The sequence below is a fragment of the Monopterus albus genome, unplaced genomic scaffold (genome assembly GCF_001952655.1).
Source record: "Monopterus albus unplaced genomic scaffold, M_albus_1.0 scaffold3.1, whole genome shotgun sequence".
Taxonomy (NCBI): domain Eukaryota; kingdom Metazoa; phylum Chordata; class Actinopteri; order Synbranchiformes; family Synbranchidae; genus Monopterus; species Monopterus albus.
The window spans coordinates 156,534-173,141 of NW_018127883.1; the positions used below are offsets into that span (position 1 = coordinate 156,534).

The 16,608-nt window shown below is 39.0% G+C and overlaps 1 protein-coding gene across 1 annotated transcript in view; it reads left to right on the top strand.

The window, feature by feature from the left end:
- Positions 1–16,608, top strand: part of LOC109960182 (protocadherin-15) — a 199,264-nt gene that overhangs the window by 46,971 nt on the left and 135,685 nt on the right. The window contains exon 2 of the mRNA XM_020600094.1: positions 13,117–13,238. Coding sequence (XP_020455750.1) covers positions 13,145–13,238 — 94 coding nt within the window. The 5' untranslated portion in view covers positions 13,117–13,144. The remainder of the gene's footprint in view (positions 1–13,116; positions 13,239–16,608) is intronic.

A 16,608-nucleotide genomic window follows, 5' to 3' on the forward strand; every position in this document is an offset into this window, starting at 1 on the left:
TGAAATGTAAATATCGTCACATTATCATCTAGGAATGTAACAGCATTTGTAATGTCACGATAGAAGTGTTTCTCGACAACATCGTGGACTGTCACGCTATCTGCCAGGATTTTGCATATGATTTTTTTCACTGGTATAGCATTCAGGTCACATTATTTGAAACTTGCATAGCGGATACTCCATCATTGACTTTTAGAACTGTTGTGTGGCAGAATTTCATTTTTCCTGTTTCCAGAAATGAGACAGGTGGAAACTGACAATTTGCAAATATTGCGAGACAAAGACAATACTAGCCTTGTTTAGAACTGAGAAACCCATGTATACGTCTTGCAGAAACAGCTGGGACATGGCATTTTAATCGAAATGGGCAAATAAACCAGATGCGCAGATGCAAAATCAGCCACTTAGTAACCACCCCTCAAGTCTTTTTTTTTTTTCTTGAAAAAGTACACTGTGATGTTTGAAAAGCAAGTCCGGTAAAGTACAAATGTCACCTTTACGTGGCTTGCCCCACTATAATTGGATGTCGTCTTCTCCTCATTCTGGTGTGCCAGGCAGCACTACTGCCCTGGTGTTTGTGGTGGGGAGGGGACTTGGGAGGGGGGGACACCCGCTTCAACTGGTCCATTACTGATAATAGGCCAATCGCCACCGATTGGCCTATTATCATCACTAACCTTGTATCCAAAGGTATCCATGCTTTGCCTGACACCATGCTTGCTTATAAAACATCACAGTGCCTTGGCTGTTTTCTTCTAATCACCTGGTTTCTGGTGTAGACTTTCCTGTTGGGACTATATCTAAAGGTTATGGGGATGAGGTCAGAGAATCTTATTATGTTGAAGCTTCTGGGGTTGTGCCTTGCACTGCAGTTTTGAAGAATTGCCATGATAAATATTCACTTAAATGTAGCTCATAGGGTTGTAGTGAAACACAAAAGACCCATTTCGATTCAAATGAATCCAGTCTATCTTTTATTCCAGCCATTACAGAATCCTTTGATGTATTCGAAGCAGTCAGAGGAAATGACAGAGGTGAGTGGATCACATTGTGTAGTGGCTGACATGCCACTTAAGCATGCTTTGAAGAAGGGAAATGTATGTTTTATCATACATACAGTATGTTGGTAATGCTTGTAGCATATATGGAAAATTAATTACAGATGTGAGGAGCAATAAGAAGTCAGATGCCTAATCTCAGAGGCTGCCCTACAAATCTACATGGCCTAATGCAGCTGCCAGATACAGATTGTTTTGTTTTTAATGAACTGAGTGGTTGTACTGACCTTGGAAGACCAGATAGAACAATTAGATATTTTCATCAGTTTATCACGGTTCACACTGTGGTCAAAATCCACTCGCTAGCTATTGTACTGTGTTCTGACCTTTTTCTCAAGCCTACTGTATCATGCATTTTCAAGGTTTTTTCCAATACAATCTGTGCCAAATAATTTACTACATGTCCTTGTATATTTCTTTTTTGCCCATACTATTCATTTAGATAAATACAATAAAATGGACACATGGTTCATAGCTCTAACCATTCCATTTTGGATTAAATTTTTCCATGGTGGGATTAGTGCTTCCGTTATATACTAAAGCTTTGAGACAAACCCTGTGACAGTCACTGTCTTGCTGTGATTAGCAGGGGGAAAAGTCATCCACTGAGGTGAAAGATGTTCACAAAGTCAGAAGCATTCCTTTGTCTGGCATCAGCTACATTTGTTTAAGACCATGTGGATAAGTGGCTCCTATTGTGCAGAGCATTGCGCCTTGTGACAGGGATAGGGCATTGTTGATGCTAAGCAGACGGCACAGAGTAGCCGGGGCAATCGCACAGACTTAGCTCAGCGACGGTTTAGAGATTTAAAATGTGGTCATGAGATGACTAAGGCAGAAGGATTAGAACCTCTGAGATCTGTGCCTCTCCTGCTCTGAATTATAGAAAATGAGAGCCTTAGTAGCCCACCAGGCTGTGTTGACATAGCTACAGATGAGCACATTATCTATTTAACTGCACTGCATGCAGATTTGCTTTTCAGCTTCCTATTACTCAGTAGTAACTGAGGATGAAAATCACATATGATGCTGAATTGTATTAATGTAGGTGTGTTTTGTGTTTGGTCCAATTTTGGCTCAGTGTTTAAAGCTAATTTTGATTGTCACTTTTGTCCTTGTTCATTCAACATAATATATTTTTGACTTGGACAGGACAGAAGATGTTGGCACATCGTTATCTCAGGGTGACTTTTTGTTGCTCAATCCTCAGCTGCAATTTAATGTTTTGTGGACTCGTTAAACTAGATAAGTTACATAAAAGCTGGTTGGCCATTTCTACTTTTTTCATGTTTTGTGGACTCATGAAACTAGATAAGTTGCATAAAAGCTGGTTGGCCATTTCTACTTATGCTATTCTACTTTACTTATTATATGTAATGTCTTGTATCAGTGTACATTAATATATGATTACAGCCCCAAATGGGTTCTAGTGTCGACTTCCAGGCTGTATTCCATATCAGTTGCATCCAGTAGGGAAGAATCGGCTGTTGTTTCATTTGATGGTGACAACTAGCCTGATCTTTACCAGGGAGATACAGACTCATTACAGTTCTTTGGCATTAGTTGTCATAGTCATATTGTGCTGCACAAAGCAGTAAATTACAGGCATTTTCACTGCAGCCACACAAAAGCTGGTAACTGACCCATGCTAGTTTCCTCCTTAAAGCTTTGTCTAAACTACCTCTTTACACACGTGGCTCTGATGGTGACCACCTTAAGTCTCTTTTAGTTCAATTCTCAGTACATTTGTAGCCTCTTGTCATGATTCGGTCCCTCTGCTTCCTGTCCGGCTTTTAGTTTCACATTACTTTCTGTTTTGTTTCACCTCCATTTTGGCCCTTTTACTTGATCATCATTAGGTCACCTGCTCCTTATTGTTTGCACCTGTTTTTTACTTCTATTTAGGCAGCGTCCACCCACCAGGACGCTGCCAGATTGTTCTAGACCCTAGCTCTGACTTTCCAGCATTTTTTTCGGTTTTGGTATTTTGTGTTTCTGATCCCGGACTGTTACCTCGGACTGTTCTATTCTGCCTCGCCCACTTGTTACGGACTGCCACGGTGTATGATTATCAGACTTTCCCTTTTGGACAACGAACTTTGGATTCCCCTGGATGTACGTATGTGTTTGCTGGCTCTGACCTGGGACTGATACCGACCGTGAGTTTTGTGTTTCACCTTGTCTCGTATGGTTTTGTTTAGTTTTAGCTCTCTTATTAAAGAGACAGTTTTGTTCAACACTTCCTCGTCTGGTCTTTTAATTGAGTCCACTAAACACTTTTCGGCAGCATCGCGCACCGTTTCTGACACCTCTAACTGAAGCTTTGTGGTTTGGATGTTATTTTCACTCTCATTTTACTGTTATATATTCTGCTTTCATATTAAAAGCATTCCACTAGCATATCGGTGGAAGGCTTTTGTTATGAAGTGGCAGTGTGAATTTTAGTGTATTTGTTACCCGGTTAGTAGTCCTTTGCTATATACAATAGCTGATTTTTCCATGAGAGTAAACATTATACACAACCTTCTGACATAGTCTTTGAATACTGTTCATCATCACATCTTTATTGAGCAAGTCATCGTTTCAATTAATTTAGGATATATCCTTATTGTGTGTACAGATATGCAATAGTCCTGATAAACACTTGAGCTCTCATTTCCTCCTTCCTATTAGTTTTTCTACTTGGAGCAAGGGTATATTTAATCTGTGAAAGCACATTGCATAAACAGGTGCATGGGGTTTATCATGTTCAAGCCATTCCAACCCATCACAATAATCATGAGAGCACTCGAGGCCCACATTACATCTTTCATTTGCTGGTAGCAGCATTGCAAAAGCACATAATGCTGTTTATACATTTTCCCAATAGGGTCAGTATTTCTAGCTGAAACACCCAGGCTAAACATCTGTGTCTGTGTTTAGCATTAGTGCTAGTCAGCTTGGCGTGGCTCTTCACAGAGAATATGATAAAATGCACCTCGTGACACGGGTGGGATGGGATAAAAAAAATAAAAAGTTACATAATTAAGAAAATTGAATGAACATTATCTGCATAATAGCTTTTCATTTCTGTGTCAAGTGCACATTGAGATCACTGCTCATACTAAAGGCCATTCTCTCCCACAGCCACAGGCAGACAATAAGCTGTCACTTAGAAATCACTCATTATACAGTAGGTGTTGCATCATGCTGCACAGGGAAGCACCTACAGTGTTAGTTACTGATAACAAATGAGTAAATAAAATTTTAGAATATTGGAGTCTTTTTACAACCTACTACCAAATACAGAACTGTTAAATATACAAATACTAATTTCTTTTAATATTTTCATAGTCTGTAATGCAGCATATACAACCAGGATGAAATAATATTTGACCAGTTCTACCATGATTACATACTGTAGGCCTGTGCAAGTTGTTTTGCACACAGTTGGATTTTACACAGTGAAATCTAGTTAGCCTGACTAGTTGTGATGTTTTCAATTTGCATATGTAGATTCAAGTGCTCTGGAGTCTGGTCTTTGCATCTAAACAGATTGCAGCTATAAGTGAGTGTTTTCGCTTCATTAATAAAACATATTGTTGCATTGGCTAGCTGGAAGAAGGAGCTGGAGAAGAAGATTGTCCTTATTTTTATTTTTCTCTCTAACGCACGCGGACAAATGCACCAACAGCCAGAACATTGATCAATCCCCACCAAACCTGAACTGAATACACCCCCCACCCCCAAAAGGGGGACATTATGGGAGATCCTGGCAAGTGCTTCAGCCTCTAAGGCATTCTGGGAGACCCCATCAAGTGTTTCTCCACCACCAACGCAATATATTGTACTTGGAAAGTTCAAACTTAAATTGGTGGTAAACAGTATTTTGAGAACATTTTGCTTCCCTAATTGATTGTCCTGTAATGAAAGACCCGAGCATGATATAATGGGGGGGGAGCAATCAGTCAAGAGCTTAAACCAATCTCATATCTGCTAGGGAGAGAAATGAATGGGGTAGCCAAAGTTTATTTTTGCCAAATGACATGATTGATTGAGGTTATTTGGGCCTAGTTTTGTGCCATAAGATAATTAAAGATGCACTGGTTTGTAGGAAGTGAAACTGTGATGTAGATGCATAAAAAATGTAATTTGTTGTGGCATTTACTGTTACAGTGGTGTGTATCATGGCATAGAAAATGAAGTGCAAGAGCCATTTTTCATCTTATTGTGATGCTAGAAACGCATTTTAAAGGTATTGTTGTAAACCACAAGTGTGTGTGCTCCATTCAAGGGGAACTAGATCGGTTTTGTCTGTCATCTCATTAGTTCCCTTTGGAAATATCTCATACCACCTGGATTTGTACCTGTAAGCCTAATGTGTGCAGATTTCTGATGTCAAATCCAGTGTAAACAGTTAGTTTTCATAGTAAACTTAGCTAAAATTGTTGAGGAGTGAAGGGAGTGTCTGGCACAGCAGTGAAGACAATGCATATTCAGTGTCCTCTTAAATGTCTCCTTGCCTCAGTGATCAAATACTTTACTGTAATCAGTTAATGAAATTGTCTTGGCATCTACAATATGAACTAGTGTAGGTGGGTTTAGGAGGTAAACGTAGAGGAGGAGGGAGATGAGGCTTCAGTACCAGCTGCTTGCCTGGATGTTTAGCCTCATCTCTTTCAGTTTGCTCTCTCCAGCTGGGTGTAAGCCATTTGTAGGTCAGTCTACTAGACTGGCCTAGTCACTCCCATCGTTAGATCACTGGGACTTCTATTCTACCCCTAATTACATTTCACGGTAGCTAATGACTAGCTCTGCACTGGTCTGGCCCATCTAACCAAACTGACTGAACATTTGCTTTGTTTATGCATTATTTTTTTGGTTTTTGTGAATATGCATACACATGTCTCTGTGTGACGTTGCTTAGAGTGGTATCAGGTTTGGTTACACTCCACTGTTTTATGTTACACACTAGAGTTGAACCATTGGTGTTGTGTTTCGTACTTGATTTTGATTCTGTTGCTAAGTGAGGATGAACTTACAGTCCCAGGTAAGACATTGTTCTTTTTGACATGACCTATTTGGTTTTTTACTGTAATGACTAATGTGCTGTGCCTCTACTCTAAAATTTGATTCGCATAAGACTTGTAATTTATATCTTCTGTGATTCGGGATTTTTGTAATAACATTGACAGAATGAAAAAGGTGGAACAACTGTGTCCGTTTCCTGCACTCTCATCAAAGTGTGCTTTTGCAGCTCAGTGGGAAATGGACAAGAATCAGTGGTTTGACACACAGTGCACTGGAGTTAGAACCAAAATGTACTGTAGTGCCCTTCTTTAATTTGATTCAAATGTTTTGAATCAAGAAATGGTTTTCTTCAGAATCGGCTTTAATGGCCAAGTATGTTGAAGGACAAGGAATTTGTCTTTGGCACAGTGGCCCTCAGCATGTTTGAGGCAACAGACAATAGAATAGTGCAATCAAAGGTAGGTGGAGCATGGGAGGAGGAAGAGAAGCAGCATTCATAAACATTATATACAAACTGTATATACACATTTCAAATTGGATATCTATCAAACTGGCACAAGTAGGGGTAATATTTACAATTATTGCACTGCGGTGGTTGCCGAGTCCTGTTGCTTCAGTCATAGTTAACTGTTGATCTGAGTGATTCCCTGGGGGAAGAAGCTGTCCTTGTCTGGTTGTTCTGGTGTACAGTGGCCTGTAGCGCTGCTCAGTGGGAAATGGACTAGAATCAGTGGTTTGACTCACAGTGCACTGGAGTTGGAACCAAAATGTACTGTAGTGCCCTTCTTTAATTTGATTCAAATGTTTTGAATCAAGAAATGGTTTTCTTCAGAATCAGCTTTAATGGCCAAGCATGTTGAAGGACAAGGAACTTGTCTTCGGCACAGTGGCCCTCAGCATGTTTGAGACAACAGACAATAGAATAGTGCAATCAAAGGTAGGTGGAGCATGGGAGGAGGAAGAGAAGCAGCATTCATAAACATTATATACAAACTGTATATACACATTTCAAATTGGATATCTATCAAACTGGCACAAGTAGGGGTAATATTTACAATTATTGCACTGCGGTGGTTGCCGAGTCCTGTTGCTTCAGTCATAGTTAACTGTTGATCTGAGTGATTCCCTGGGGGAAGAAGCTGTCCTTGTCTGGTTGTTCTGGTGTACAGTGGCCTGTAGCGCTGTCCGGAGGGGAGGAGTTCAAACAGTTCATGTGAAGGATGTGAGGGGTGTGCAGAAATCTTCTCTGCCCTCCTTCTGACCCATGAAGTGTACAGATCCTCCATGGAGGGCAGGCTGGCACTGGTGATCTTTTCTGCAGTCCTGACTGTTCTCTGGAGTCTTTTCCTGTCCTGTTTGGATGCTGAGCAAAACAAGACAGTGATGGAAGTGCAGAGAACAGGCTCAGTCATTCCTCTGTAGAACTGTATCAGCAGCTCCTGGGGCAGGTTGAACTTTCTGAGCTGGTGCATGAAGTACATCCTCTGCTATGCCTTTTTGATGATGGTGCTGCTGTTGGATGTCCACTTCAGGCCCTGGGAGATAGAGGAGCCCACGAACTTGGTTCAATTCTCAGTCCATACTCTGCTGCTGGTACTGTACTGCTGAGTATGGTGAGGGGGCTCTTCCTAAAGTCCACTGGTTTAACCATGTTCAGCTCCAGGTTTTTGCAACAGGGTTTTGTTCCTATGTTTCCATGATGATGTTTACAAGTAACTAAAAAATTGCAGTATATTTTCAGACGGTAAAACAGTTTGTTGGATAAGGAAATTTTTCTTTCCAGGATGTCTGGAATTGTATAATGATAATTGTATAACAGTGCCTGTCTTGGCTCTTTCTCTTCACTTCATTCTGTTATTGTCATGTCTTTTGTACAGAATTAAGGGTCTATCAAAGTATTTTTCTTTTTTTATTGTAAAAATACAAATTGTTTTGCCTGCAGGTGTTTTTAATTTTTAATATGACAGTCTGCTGCTATTATAATTATAACTGGGATGTAATAAGGCTGTAAACATGGTGATTAAGCAAATACTCTGTGTTACATGTTGAGCAATTTCAGTATTACTAGGCATAAACGCATGCTGCTGGCATCTCCCATTTTTTAGACTCAGATATCTGCAATATTTATTGTGCTGTGTTTTTCTTTTTGTCAATTGAATTACATGGCTCTGTGCTGTAAATGGGGACAGGGAGGAGCCACTAAAGATGTACTGTAATCTGGTGCTGTCAAATGAATGAGTCCACAGTTTTCATTACCTGCACTAAAAGGAGGAGGCTGATACAAAAGGAGAGTAAAGAGGACATCAGATTTTGTGAGAAATACTTTCTAAATTAGCAGATGAGGCACTTTGTGGCTAAATGCTCAGCTCTGCTTTTTATTACCTTGACAAGTTTATAGTACCTTCACTATGAATTAGAGATGTCTTAATCCGATACCAAGTATCAGTATCGGCGCCTGTCCAGGTGTATTTTACAAGATCAGTATCAGTCACAATAAAGCCGGCCCAAATTCAGTCCTTATTTAGAACTGCAGTCCTGCATTTGAGCGGACTCAGTTGCGTTTTTGAGACGCACGTATCACGCTGCAATATTAACTGCCAATGTGTTGGCTGGCAGCCGCAACCTGAGGGCTATAGCTTCAGTTGTTTTCCAGAGCCATCAGTGTAAAATGCTCCACAAAGTATAGAGAAGTAAAGAATTATAGACCATGCTATACAAAGTAAAGAGTTATTTGAGAAACTAAAGTTAATCCAAAATTTTTTTTAAACATATGATACATATATCCATCTGTAGGGTGGATTGAAAGCCAACACTTTTTACAGTAAACCTATACACGATCCTTACTGTGATCTTGACAACTGTCCTGCAATTAGTTGATTTCATTATGAAGCACTTTTATTTTTTAATTTATAAATTGACTAAGCAGTTATCAGAATTGTTAGATTAAATGTCAGTGGAATAATGCCTTTGTCATTTTCAGTATTTAAGATGTAATTCAATGTAAGAATTCAAATTTTTGCGGAATTATATTGTGATATGATTTTTATTGTTCTTCTATGAACCTCTGATACCCATAGCAATGATTTTGAGTGAACTGAGTAAAAACTACCAAAAAGAGGAAGTACTGTATGTTTTAATTTGACTTGTGAAGAGTTTCTCATGTAATGGATAGGAGTGGAACACACTTATTTTGGCATCTACAGTATACCCACTGGAAAATGCCCTTGATAATACAGTGATAATGATTACACTATACCATATAGTCCACGCTACTCTTTCAGACTGTAGTGAAATGTGTAGTTAAAAGAACGTTGGAGTGACACATCAGGTTACGTCAGTGACTCTTTGCTTTCCTGCTTTGATTTCATTTTGTTCTGTGTCAGTGGTTGACCATGCTGTTACATATTTAACAGACCTATGATGTTGGACTGACCCACTCAAAAATCCTCCATTGTCAACTATTAAAGCGAAGCAGCAGCCTCACTTCCACATAAGAGCTGGAGAACAAAAGCTCACCATCTCAGATCCACATTCTCTCTGTGGCAGTGTCAGTTATTTTGTAGAAGTGAATAGGTGGATTCTGACATAAGAGGCTAAAGAAATTCAGGGACGTAAAGCAGCACTGCACTTTATGATAACCTCAACACTTGAGAGGAATATTTTGCTGCAGCTTTTGCTGACTGTTTTGTTCACTAGTATTTACCTTACCCCTGTATGCAAGTTTTTTTTTCCTGCAAAAACTGTTTAAATTACTTTTTGTTAATATGAATTCAAAAGGTCCAACATCTGTACAACAGGAATAACAATTTGACATTAACGTTTTAAAATTAGAAACCAGCCAAAAGAAAATCAGATGTTTCAAAGGCATAAATATAATTTTGCTCCTTCATCATGATGAGTCAGTGCCTGGCTTTTCACCTCGGACTCAAGGCACCACTATTACTGGGAAACAGGTATGAAACCCTATGAGTCACGGTGCTTTGCTTTTCAAATTGCATCCTCAGGTGCGATGACGCACAGGTACAGTAAACGCATCTCAACAACACCTGAACAAACATTTCCTTTCACTGGCTTTTCACTTGTGAATTGAAGGATTAGAGTTCTCACTTTTGAGTGTTTTTTTTTTTTGGTAACTTCTTTCCTTTCTGTTCCAAAATTTTTAATAAAAAATTGTACAGCCATTTGTCAATTTTAAAGAACATTTCTTAGAAAACAAATTTATTCCTAAATGGTTAAAAGCTTTTAAAGATCTTTTTTTTCCCCCCAGTTTGGTCAATCTCCTACACATAAAGTGCTGTGCATTAAAAGGCTGAATGTTGAAGAGTCTGAATGTTGAAGTTTATCTTTCAGTCATTTTTGCTTGCTAGGAGCAGTAAATTATTAATGCCATCATGTTGTCTGCTGTTGGTGACATGTTTCCCCTTAAAGAGTTAACAGAGTTGTGATTTCTGTTATCGAGATGTCTCTGACAGTCTGTCAACATGAAAGCACATGAACAGGAGCAGGTGGAAAAAGAACTTGATTCCAGATGAGAGGTGATCGAAGGAACACAGAGAAAGAAATAGACAAGCTTTTTTTTTCTCATTCAAGGAGCGCAAAGCCCCTGCATTTTCCGGAATGAGGAGCTGCATCTTCACTCTGGGTAATCCCTAACTGTGACTGCTTCATTCACCTCTCCCTGCCCTACCTTAAACACATGTGCTCTTTCTTGTCCATGCCCTGTATTATAAGCTTGCTTAATTTCCCCCTTTACAGTGATATAATCGCAGTGCTATTGTGTAAACATACTGTATAGGAAAGCATTTATCATTCAGCAGAATCACATCACAATACTTGGAGGGAGCTGTGGTTGGACTGCAGCAAATGATATCCATTAACATAGAGCTCAGTGAAATTGAAACTGTTGCCCTTAGTTTCATCAAAGCCTTGTTTCTGAAAATGCAGATATCTATTCATGATGTGACTCATGGGCCACTATGAGAAGGTTTCTTTAGGAAAAGAGCCTTTTTTCAGCACCAGGTCAGCAATCTCTTCAGTTTCCCCTGTTCATTAAGTTTGAAGGAACACTGTTGTTAGCCTATGTAAATGAGACACAGCATTCCCATGTCAACTAAAAGGAGATTTGGAGAGAGCTGTGGAAAGAAATTACTTCTCTCTTCAGGGTGGCTGGTTGTGCAGGTCTGGGTTTTCTCATGTGAAATGTATCAAAGCAATCTTCCTCAGCCCTCTTAAGGAAGATAGATATAAAAATGTGGGAAATCAAATCTGCTTCAAAAGGGAACACCACTGGGAGTGGATAGATGACAAGGCAACGAGAGAATGGGAAGCCAGTTGGAAATCACTCTTGTTGCACTGTAAAAGAAGAGAGCACAGCTGTCTCCTGCTGTCCACAGTGTGTTCATGCAAGATGCCTCTTCTTTGAGTGTGTCGGATTGAGTGGTGTTAAAATTTGTTTGGGCAAGTATCTGTACACATTCCGAAGTAGATACAAACTGCACAACGTGTGCGAGTGGCAAAAAGTTAACGGGCGAGGAAAATCACAGATGAAGAATTGCTGATAGCATAAATTAGACACTTTGATATGATAGGATTGGTGCTTGCGAGTTCCTTCCCACCCCCTTGGCATTTGCTTTGAAAGCTGAGAATAAGCCTTGGAATAGTTATGGTATGGAATAGCTCAAAGATAGAAGCTGACAAAAAAAAAAAAAAAAAAATCTTGACTCCACGTAGTGACATCTTGCCTTCCTCTAGCTCAGACCAGAGTGTGTACTATGGATTTGTGTGTGCACAAAAAGGTCCGGAATATAACCTGGACATGGTACTTTGCTTGTACTTTCGACTACAACCCGAATAGATTTGTCTATATGTGCACAGCCTGGTCTCACAGTGAAATGTATAATACCTACCATATGTTGGTCCATGGCATGAAACGGTGTCATAATGATGGCTATACAGTTGTGACATGGCACATTTGTTTGCTCGCAGCCAAGTGTCCTTCTTCATGGTCGTCTTCTTGGTATTTTATGGCAGTTGTGAAACAAGGAAATAGCACATTACCGTCACCAATTGTGAATACTAACATGTAGTGTCAGTTGAAGACGTACGGTTTGGAACTTTGTAATGTTCAAACCACTAGGTGGCGGGAGTGGTTTTAACCGAGTCCTGTATGGCTAAACATAGCCATACAGTACTTCCAATTTCAACTTTCGAACGAGAAAAAAGTTGCAGTGTCACAGTTGTCGAGGTGTTATTGTGAGAGTAGTACACTTTTCATTGTAGACCAACGTAGCCATTATACATGTTGTGCAAAGTCATGCTATAAAATTCCACCTGGAAAACTTTCTACTTGTGTATAAAACACTCACCCCTTGTATACTGGTATATAGTAAGTACTTGAAAACGTGTGTAGTTTTGCTCTTTCAATGAAAATGAAGACTGGGCTCAGCTACATTTGTAGCCAGAATGGATTCCAGTAGTCATAAAAGTTAACGGTAGAGAAATGTATCAAATTTTCAGAGAAGCCTCTCAAACATCACTTGCAGCATGTTTTCATTATTCTGTAATTATTTTTAAAGCAAGGTTGTATTTATGGATATTTCCACCAAGTTAAGTACACTGCTTTCATTTCAGTCCTTATTAAGCACAACCCAGTCAAACTTGCTAACAGATGCATATGTTAACACCAAACATGTGATGGAGGAGTAAAATGAGTGCTGCTTGCTCTGAAGCCTCAAAGTCCAGAAGGGCCCATGAGCTGATGTAAATTAAACAATGACCATCATGTTATTTACATTTGCAGTGTTTGCTGCATTCCTCATTGATTTTAGAAAAATCCAGAAGTAACTGCATACATTCAGATTGATTCATATAATCCAGAGGATTATGCCATTTACCGTAAAATGGATTGCAAGATTAGTTTGTTGTTTGAAAATTACTAACCTACTGAAAATTTAAGTAGATTTGTGTTGGTCACAGCTGTCCATGTGAGGGCCAAGAGGGCTTACTCAAACATGAATGAAAAATCCTCTCCCCCTCTTTTTTTGTCCAGGTGGGCAGGCAATAAAGCTTGACAGAAGATGCGACGGGGGTGGTGGCGGCTCGTCAGATGGCTGGGGACAGGAATGGCAATCCTCTCTTTGCTAAGCCACAGCTGGGGCCAGATCACAGAAGGTACAGCATGAGCAGCCAGCGCTGTAGCAGACAGTCTCAGGCCTCCCCTTCTTCAGTTAACTGCCTTTCCCACGCTTGTGGCAAAGGCAGTGCTCATTTTTACTATCAGAAGACCACCATGGTGGAAAAGCATGTTTTGTAACAGCATAACACTGTTTTTAGTGATACATTGTATGCCAAGGTGTTGACCACTTGAAAGGCAATGTTTGGCTTTATTTAAGCCCTTGCTAAATGGACCAGATGAAAAACCCATTCTGGAATATGTAAAGATGATTTTTAAATCAAAGGTCTTTGCTTGCACAATACAGTTGTAGCCTACATTTTGTATTTATTCCTGTGACATCTATTGTTGGTCTATGAGGAGAGTTTTCACCTCTTCAGGATGGTGTGGCGTGAATGTGTGCAAAGTCGTCCATGAATATGTTCTCGTTATTTATGACTGACACTTATCATTGTCTGTTATTGCAAATAATGCATTGCGCAGTATGTTCTCGTTATTTATGACTGACATTTATCACTGTCTGTTATTGCAAATAATGCATTGCGTGCCTACAGTAGTAGAAATTTCAGTACACAGTAGAAAAGTTGTGAGAGTTCAACAAAAGGTTGAATTCCCTGAAGCTGTAGAGGACCATAGAGAGACTGCTCTCTACATTGTGCATAATGCTTCAGTGGAAAGAAGTGCTTTCACAATATTTCTCCCTGTCCTCCCTTTCGAATATACAGTGTTTTTAAAAGGCAGTCATTTAAAGAGAGGGTGTAAATCCCCCTTTCTTCCTACACAGTCCACTGGTCGTGCTAAGAGGATTCTCCTTGTAGTTTCATGTTTTAGTTCCCACATTACCAGGGGAATCTTAGCATTTATAGTCTCAACTCACTGACTTTGAAGCAGATGTCAGTTAAAAGTGAATTTCAGCTGTATTAAGATTGGCAGGCCCTTAAAGATAGCGCTGAATGGAAGCCACACATGCACAGAATCATGGTTCAGTTCCCCCCTGCACATGATTCAGGTCAATTTTAAAATGTTGTACTTTTCAAAAACATATTCACTTTATCTTAACCCGGCTTCCTTCTTTCTTTTCATTCCTTTCCTGTTTCCTAGCCTTCCTTAACAAGCTCACTAATGTAAAAGCATTTTTAGACAAGTGTGTAATCTGTGCTTAGTGTCATTTGAATTTTGTTTTGAGAGGTTTGCTTCAAGGGAATGCGTGATGACTTTCTTAATGACCGACTTAAGCCTTTTGAAAGTGAGCGAGAGGCTTGAGGTTCCCTCTGTGGATGAAGTCGCGCTCCGTGGTGAACACATTAATAGATAAGTGGAGTGAGGAAGCCATTGACCCAAAACACAACTCAACAACAACCCTATGGAATTTGGTTTTGTGGGGAATTTCTTTTATGTGTACTGATGGCTTTAGTACACATGATTTTTCATTTTAAATGAATATTTATCAAAGTTTTGTATGGTCTTGTAGACATATCAGGGCAAATTATCCTTAATAATGTTCACTGACTTTGAGGTCAACAGACTTTTTACTAATGTGTGCTAATGTTGCTAATGTGTCAGTGTTGTCCTGCTCTCTTTTCCTAATCAGACAGCTTGGTTGCTGTCAGGGAAGTTCAAGTGGATCCTGTAAAATGATTTTAATATATAATGTCATTTTTAGTTGGTAATTTCTGCTTACATTTATAATACAGTATATTAGTTAAATGAAAACATACTGCCCTTGTTATTTTTTATGTATGTATGTTTCTGAGTAATTGGAGCAGACCTCCTGCACATTTTCAGTCTGGTAAATGAACAAGTTGCCTTCTTTACTGCTCTTCAGTAGTTAAAACCATCCTCGTCTCTCTAATGTAGAAAGCACTACATTTATAGTACATACCGCACACTAGTTGTAGTGTTGTTAGTGTGGCTCAAAGTGCAGGACTGTGACAATGGAGACTGAGTGATTCGCAACCAGCCCTTTGTGTGGTTAGGTTTATACAACCAAAGCACTTTGGTTAAGAGGAAATCATTTTTTTAGTTTTCAACCAGCACCAAAGTATTTTTTCCAGCCTTATTCAAGTATATACTGTATTTACAACCATGCTTTAGTTGTTACAAGCAAATACTGTACTGAAGAAACAAATGAAATAGCTTCACTGTCAGGATCAGCATTTTGCACCTTGATTTGATTTGATTTGATTTATTCTTTCAAACATGTAACAACAGTCAATATGTCAACACACATAATTCCACAAGTATATTATCAATTTGCTTATACCTAGTACATGCTTGAACGGAGTAGGAAGAAGTTAGACTTATCTAGTCCTACCCCCTAACATCATCTTATCATCATTGGTTTGCAAGCAGTATTACTACATAGATAATTTTGTTCTGCACCATGCTAGTGATGTACTAAAACACCACACTCACAATGTTACACCTGATTAATCGTTAAGCCTGTTCTTGCCCATATCTTGATTGACACATACCTTTATATTTGTGTTTAAACTCATCAATTTTCTTACTGTTTTTTATGTCCACACTTAAATTATTCCATAGTTTTACCCCACTTATGGAAATACAGAATCTTTTTTTAGTTGTACGTATAGCATGAATTTTATAATTTAACTGACCCCTTAAATTGTATCCCCCTTCCCTTTCATTAAATAGTTTTTGAATTCCACCAGGTAATAAATTGTTCCTGGCTTTATACATAAACACAGCAGTCTTATATCCCACTAAATCAAAAAATTTTAACAATTTAGACTGTATGAAAGCTACATTGGTGTGATCCCTATACCCCATCTTATGCACAATTCTTATCACTCTTTTTTGTAATATATACAATGGTTGAAGTGAGCTTTTATATGTATTTCCCCAGTTTTCAACGCCATACTCTAAGTATGGTAAAATCAATGAAAAGTACAAAATACGTAGTGCTTTTCTGTCCAAAATATGTCTAACCCTCACCAATATCGATATGTTTTTTGCTATTTTATGCTGAACATATCTGATATGAGATTTCCAGGAGAACTGGTCATCAACTATGACACCTAGAAATTTAATTTCATATACTCGTTCGATATTAGCTCCCCCAATTTTCAATTGAAGTTCATTATCTAGTCTACAATTCCCAAATACCATAAATTTAGTTTTATCCAAATTCAGAGATACTATATTACTGTCACACCATTTCTTTATCTTCTCAAGTTCCTGTGAAACCCATCCAAAAAGTTGCTGTAGGTTTTCACCCGATGCCCAAATGGTAGTGTCATCAGCAAACAAAACCACTTTCACTAAATCAGAAACCTTGCATATATCATTAATGTATAATATAAATAATTTAGGTCCCAAAACAGAACCCTGAGGCACTCCACACACAAT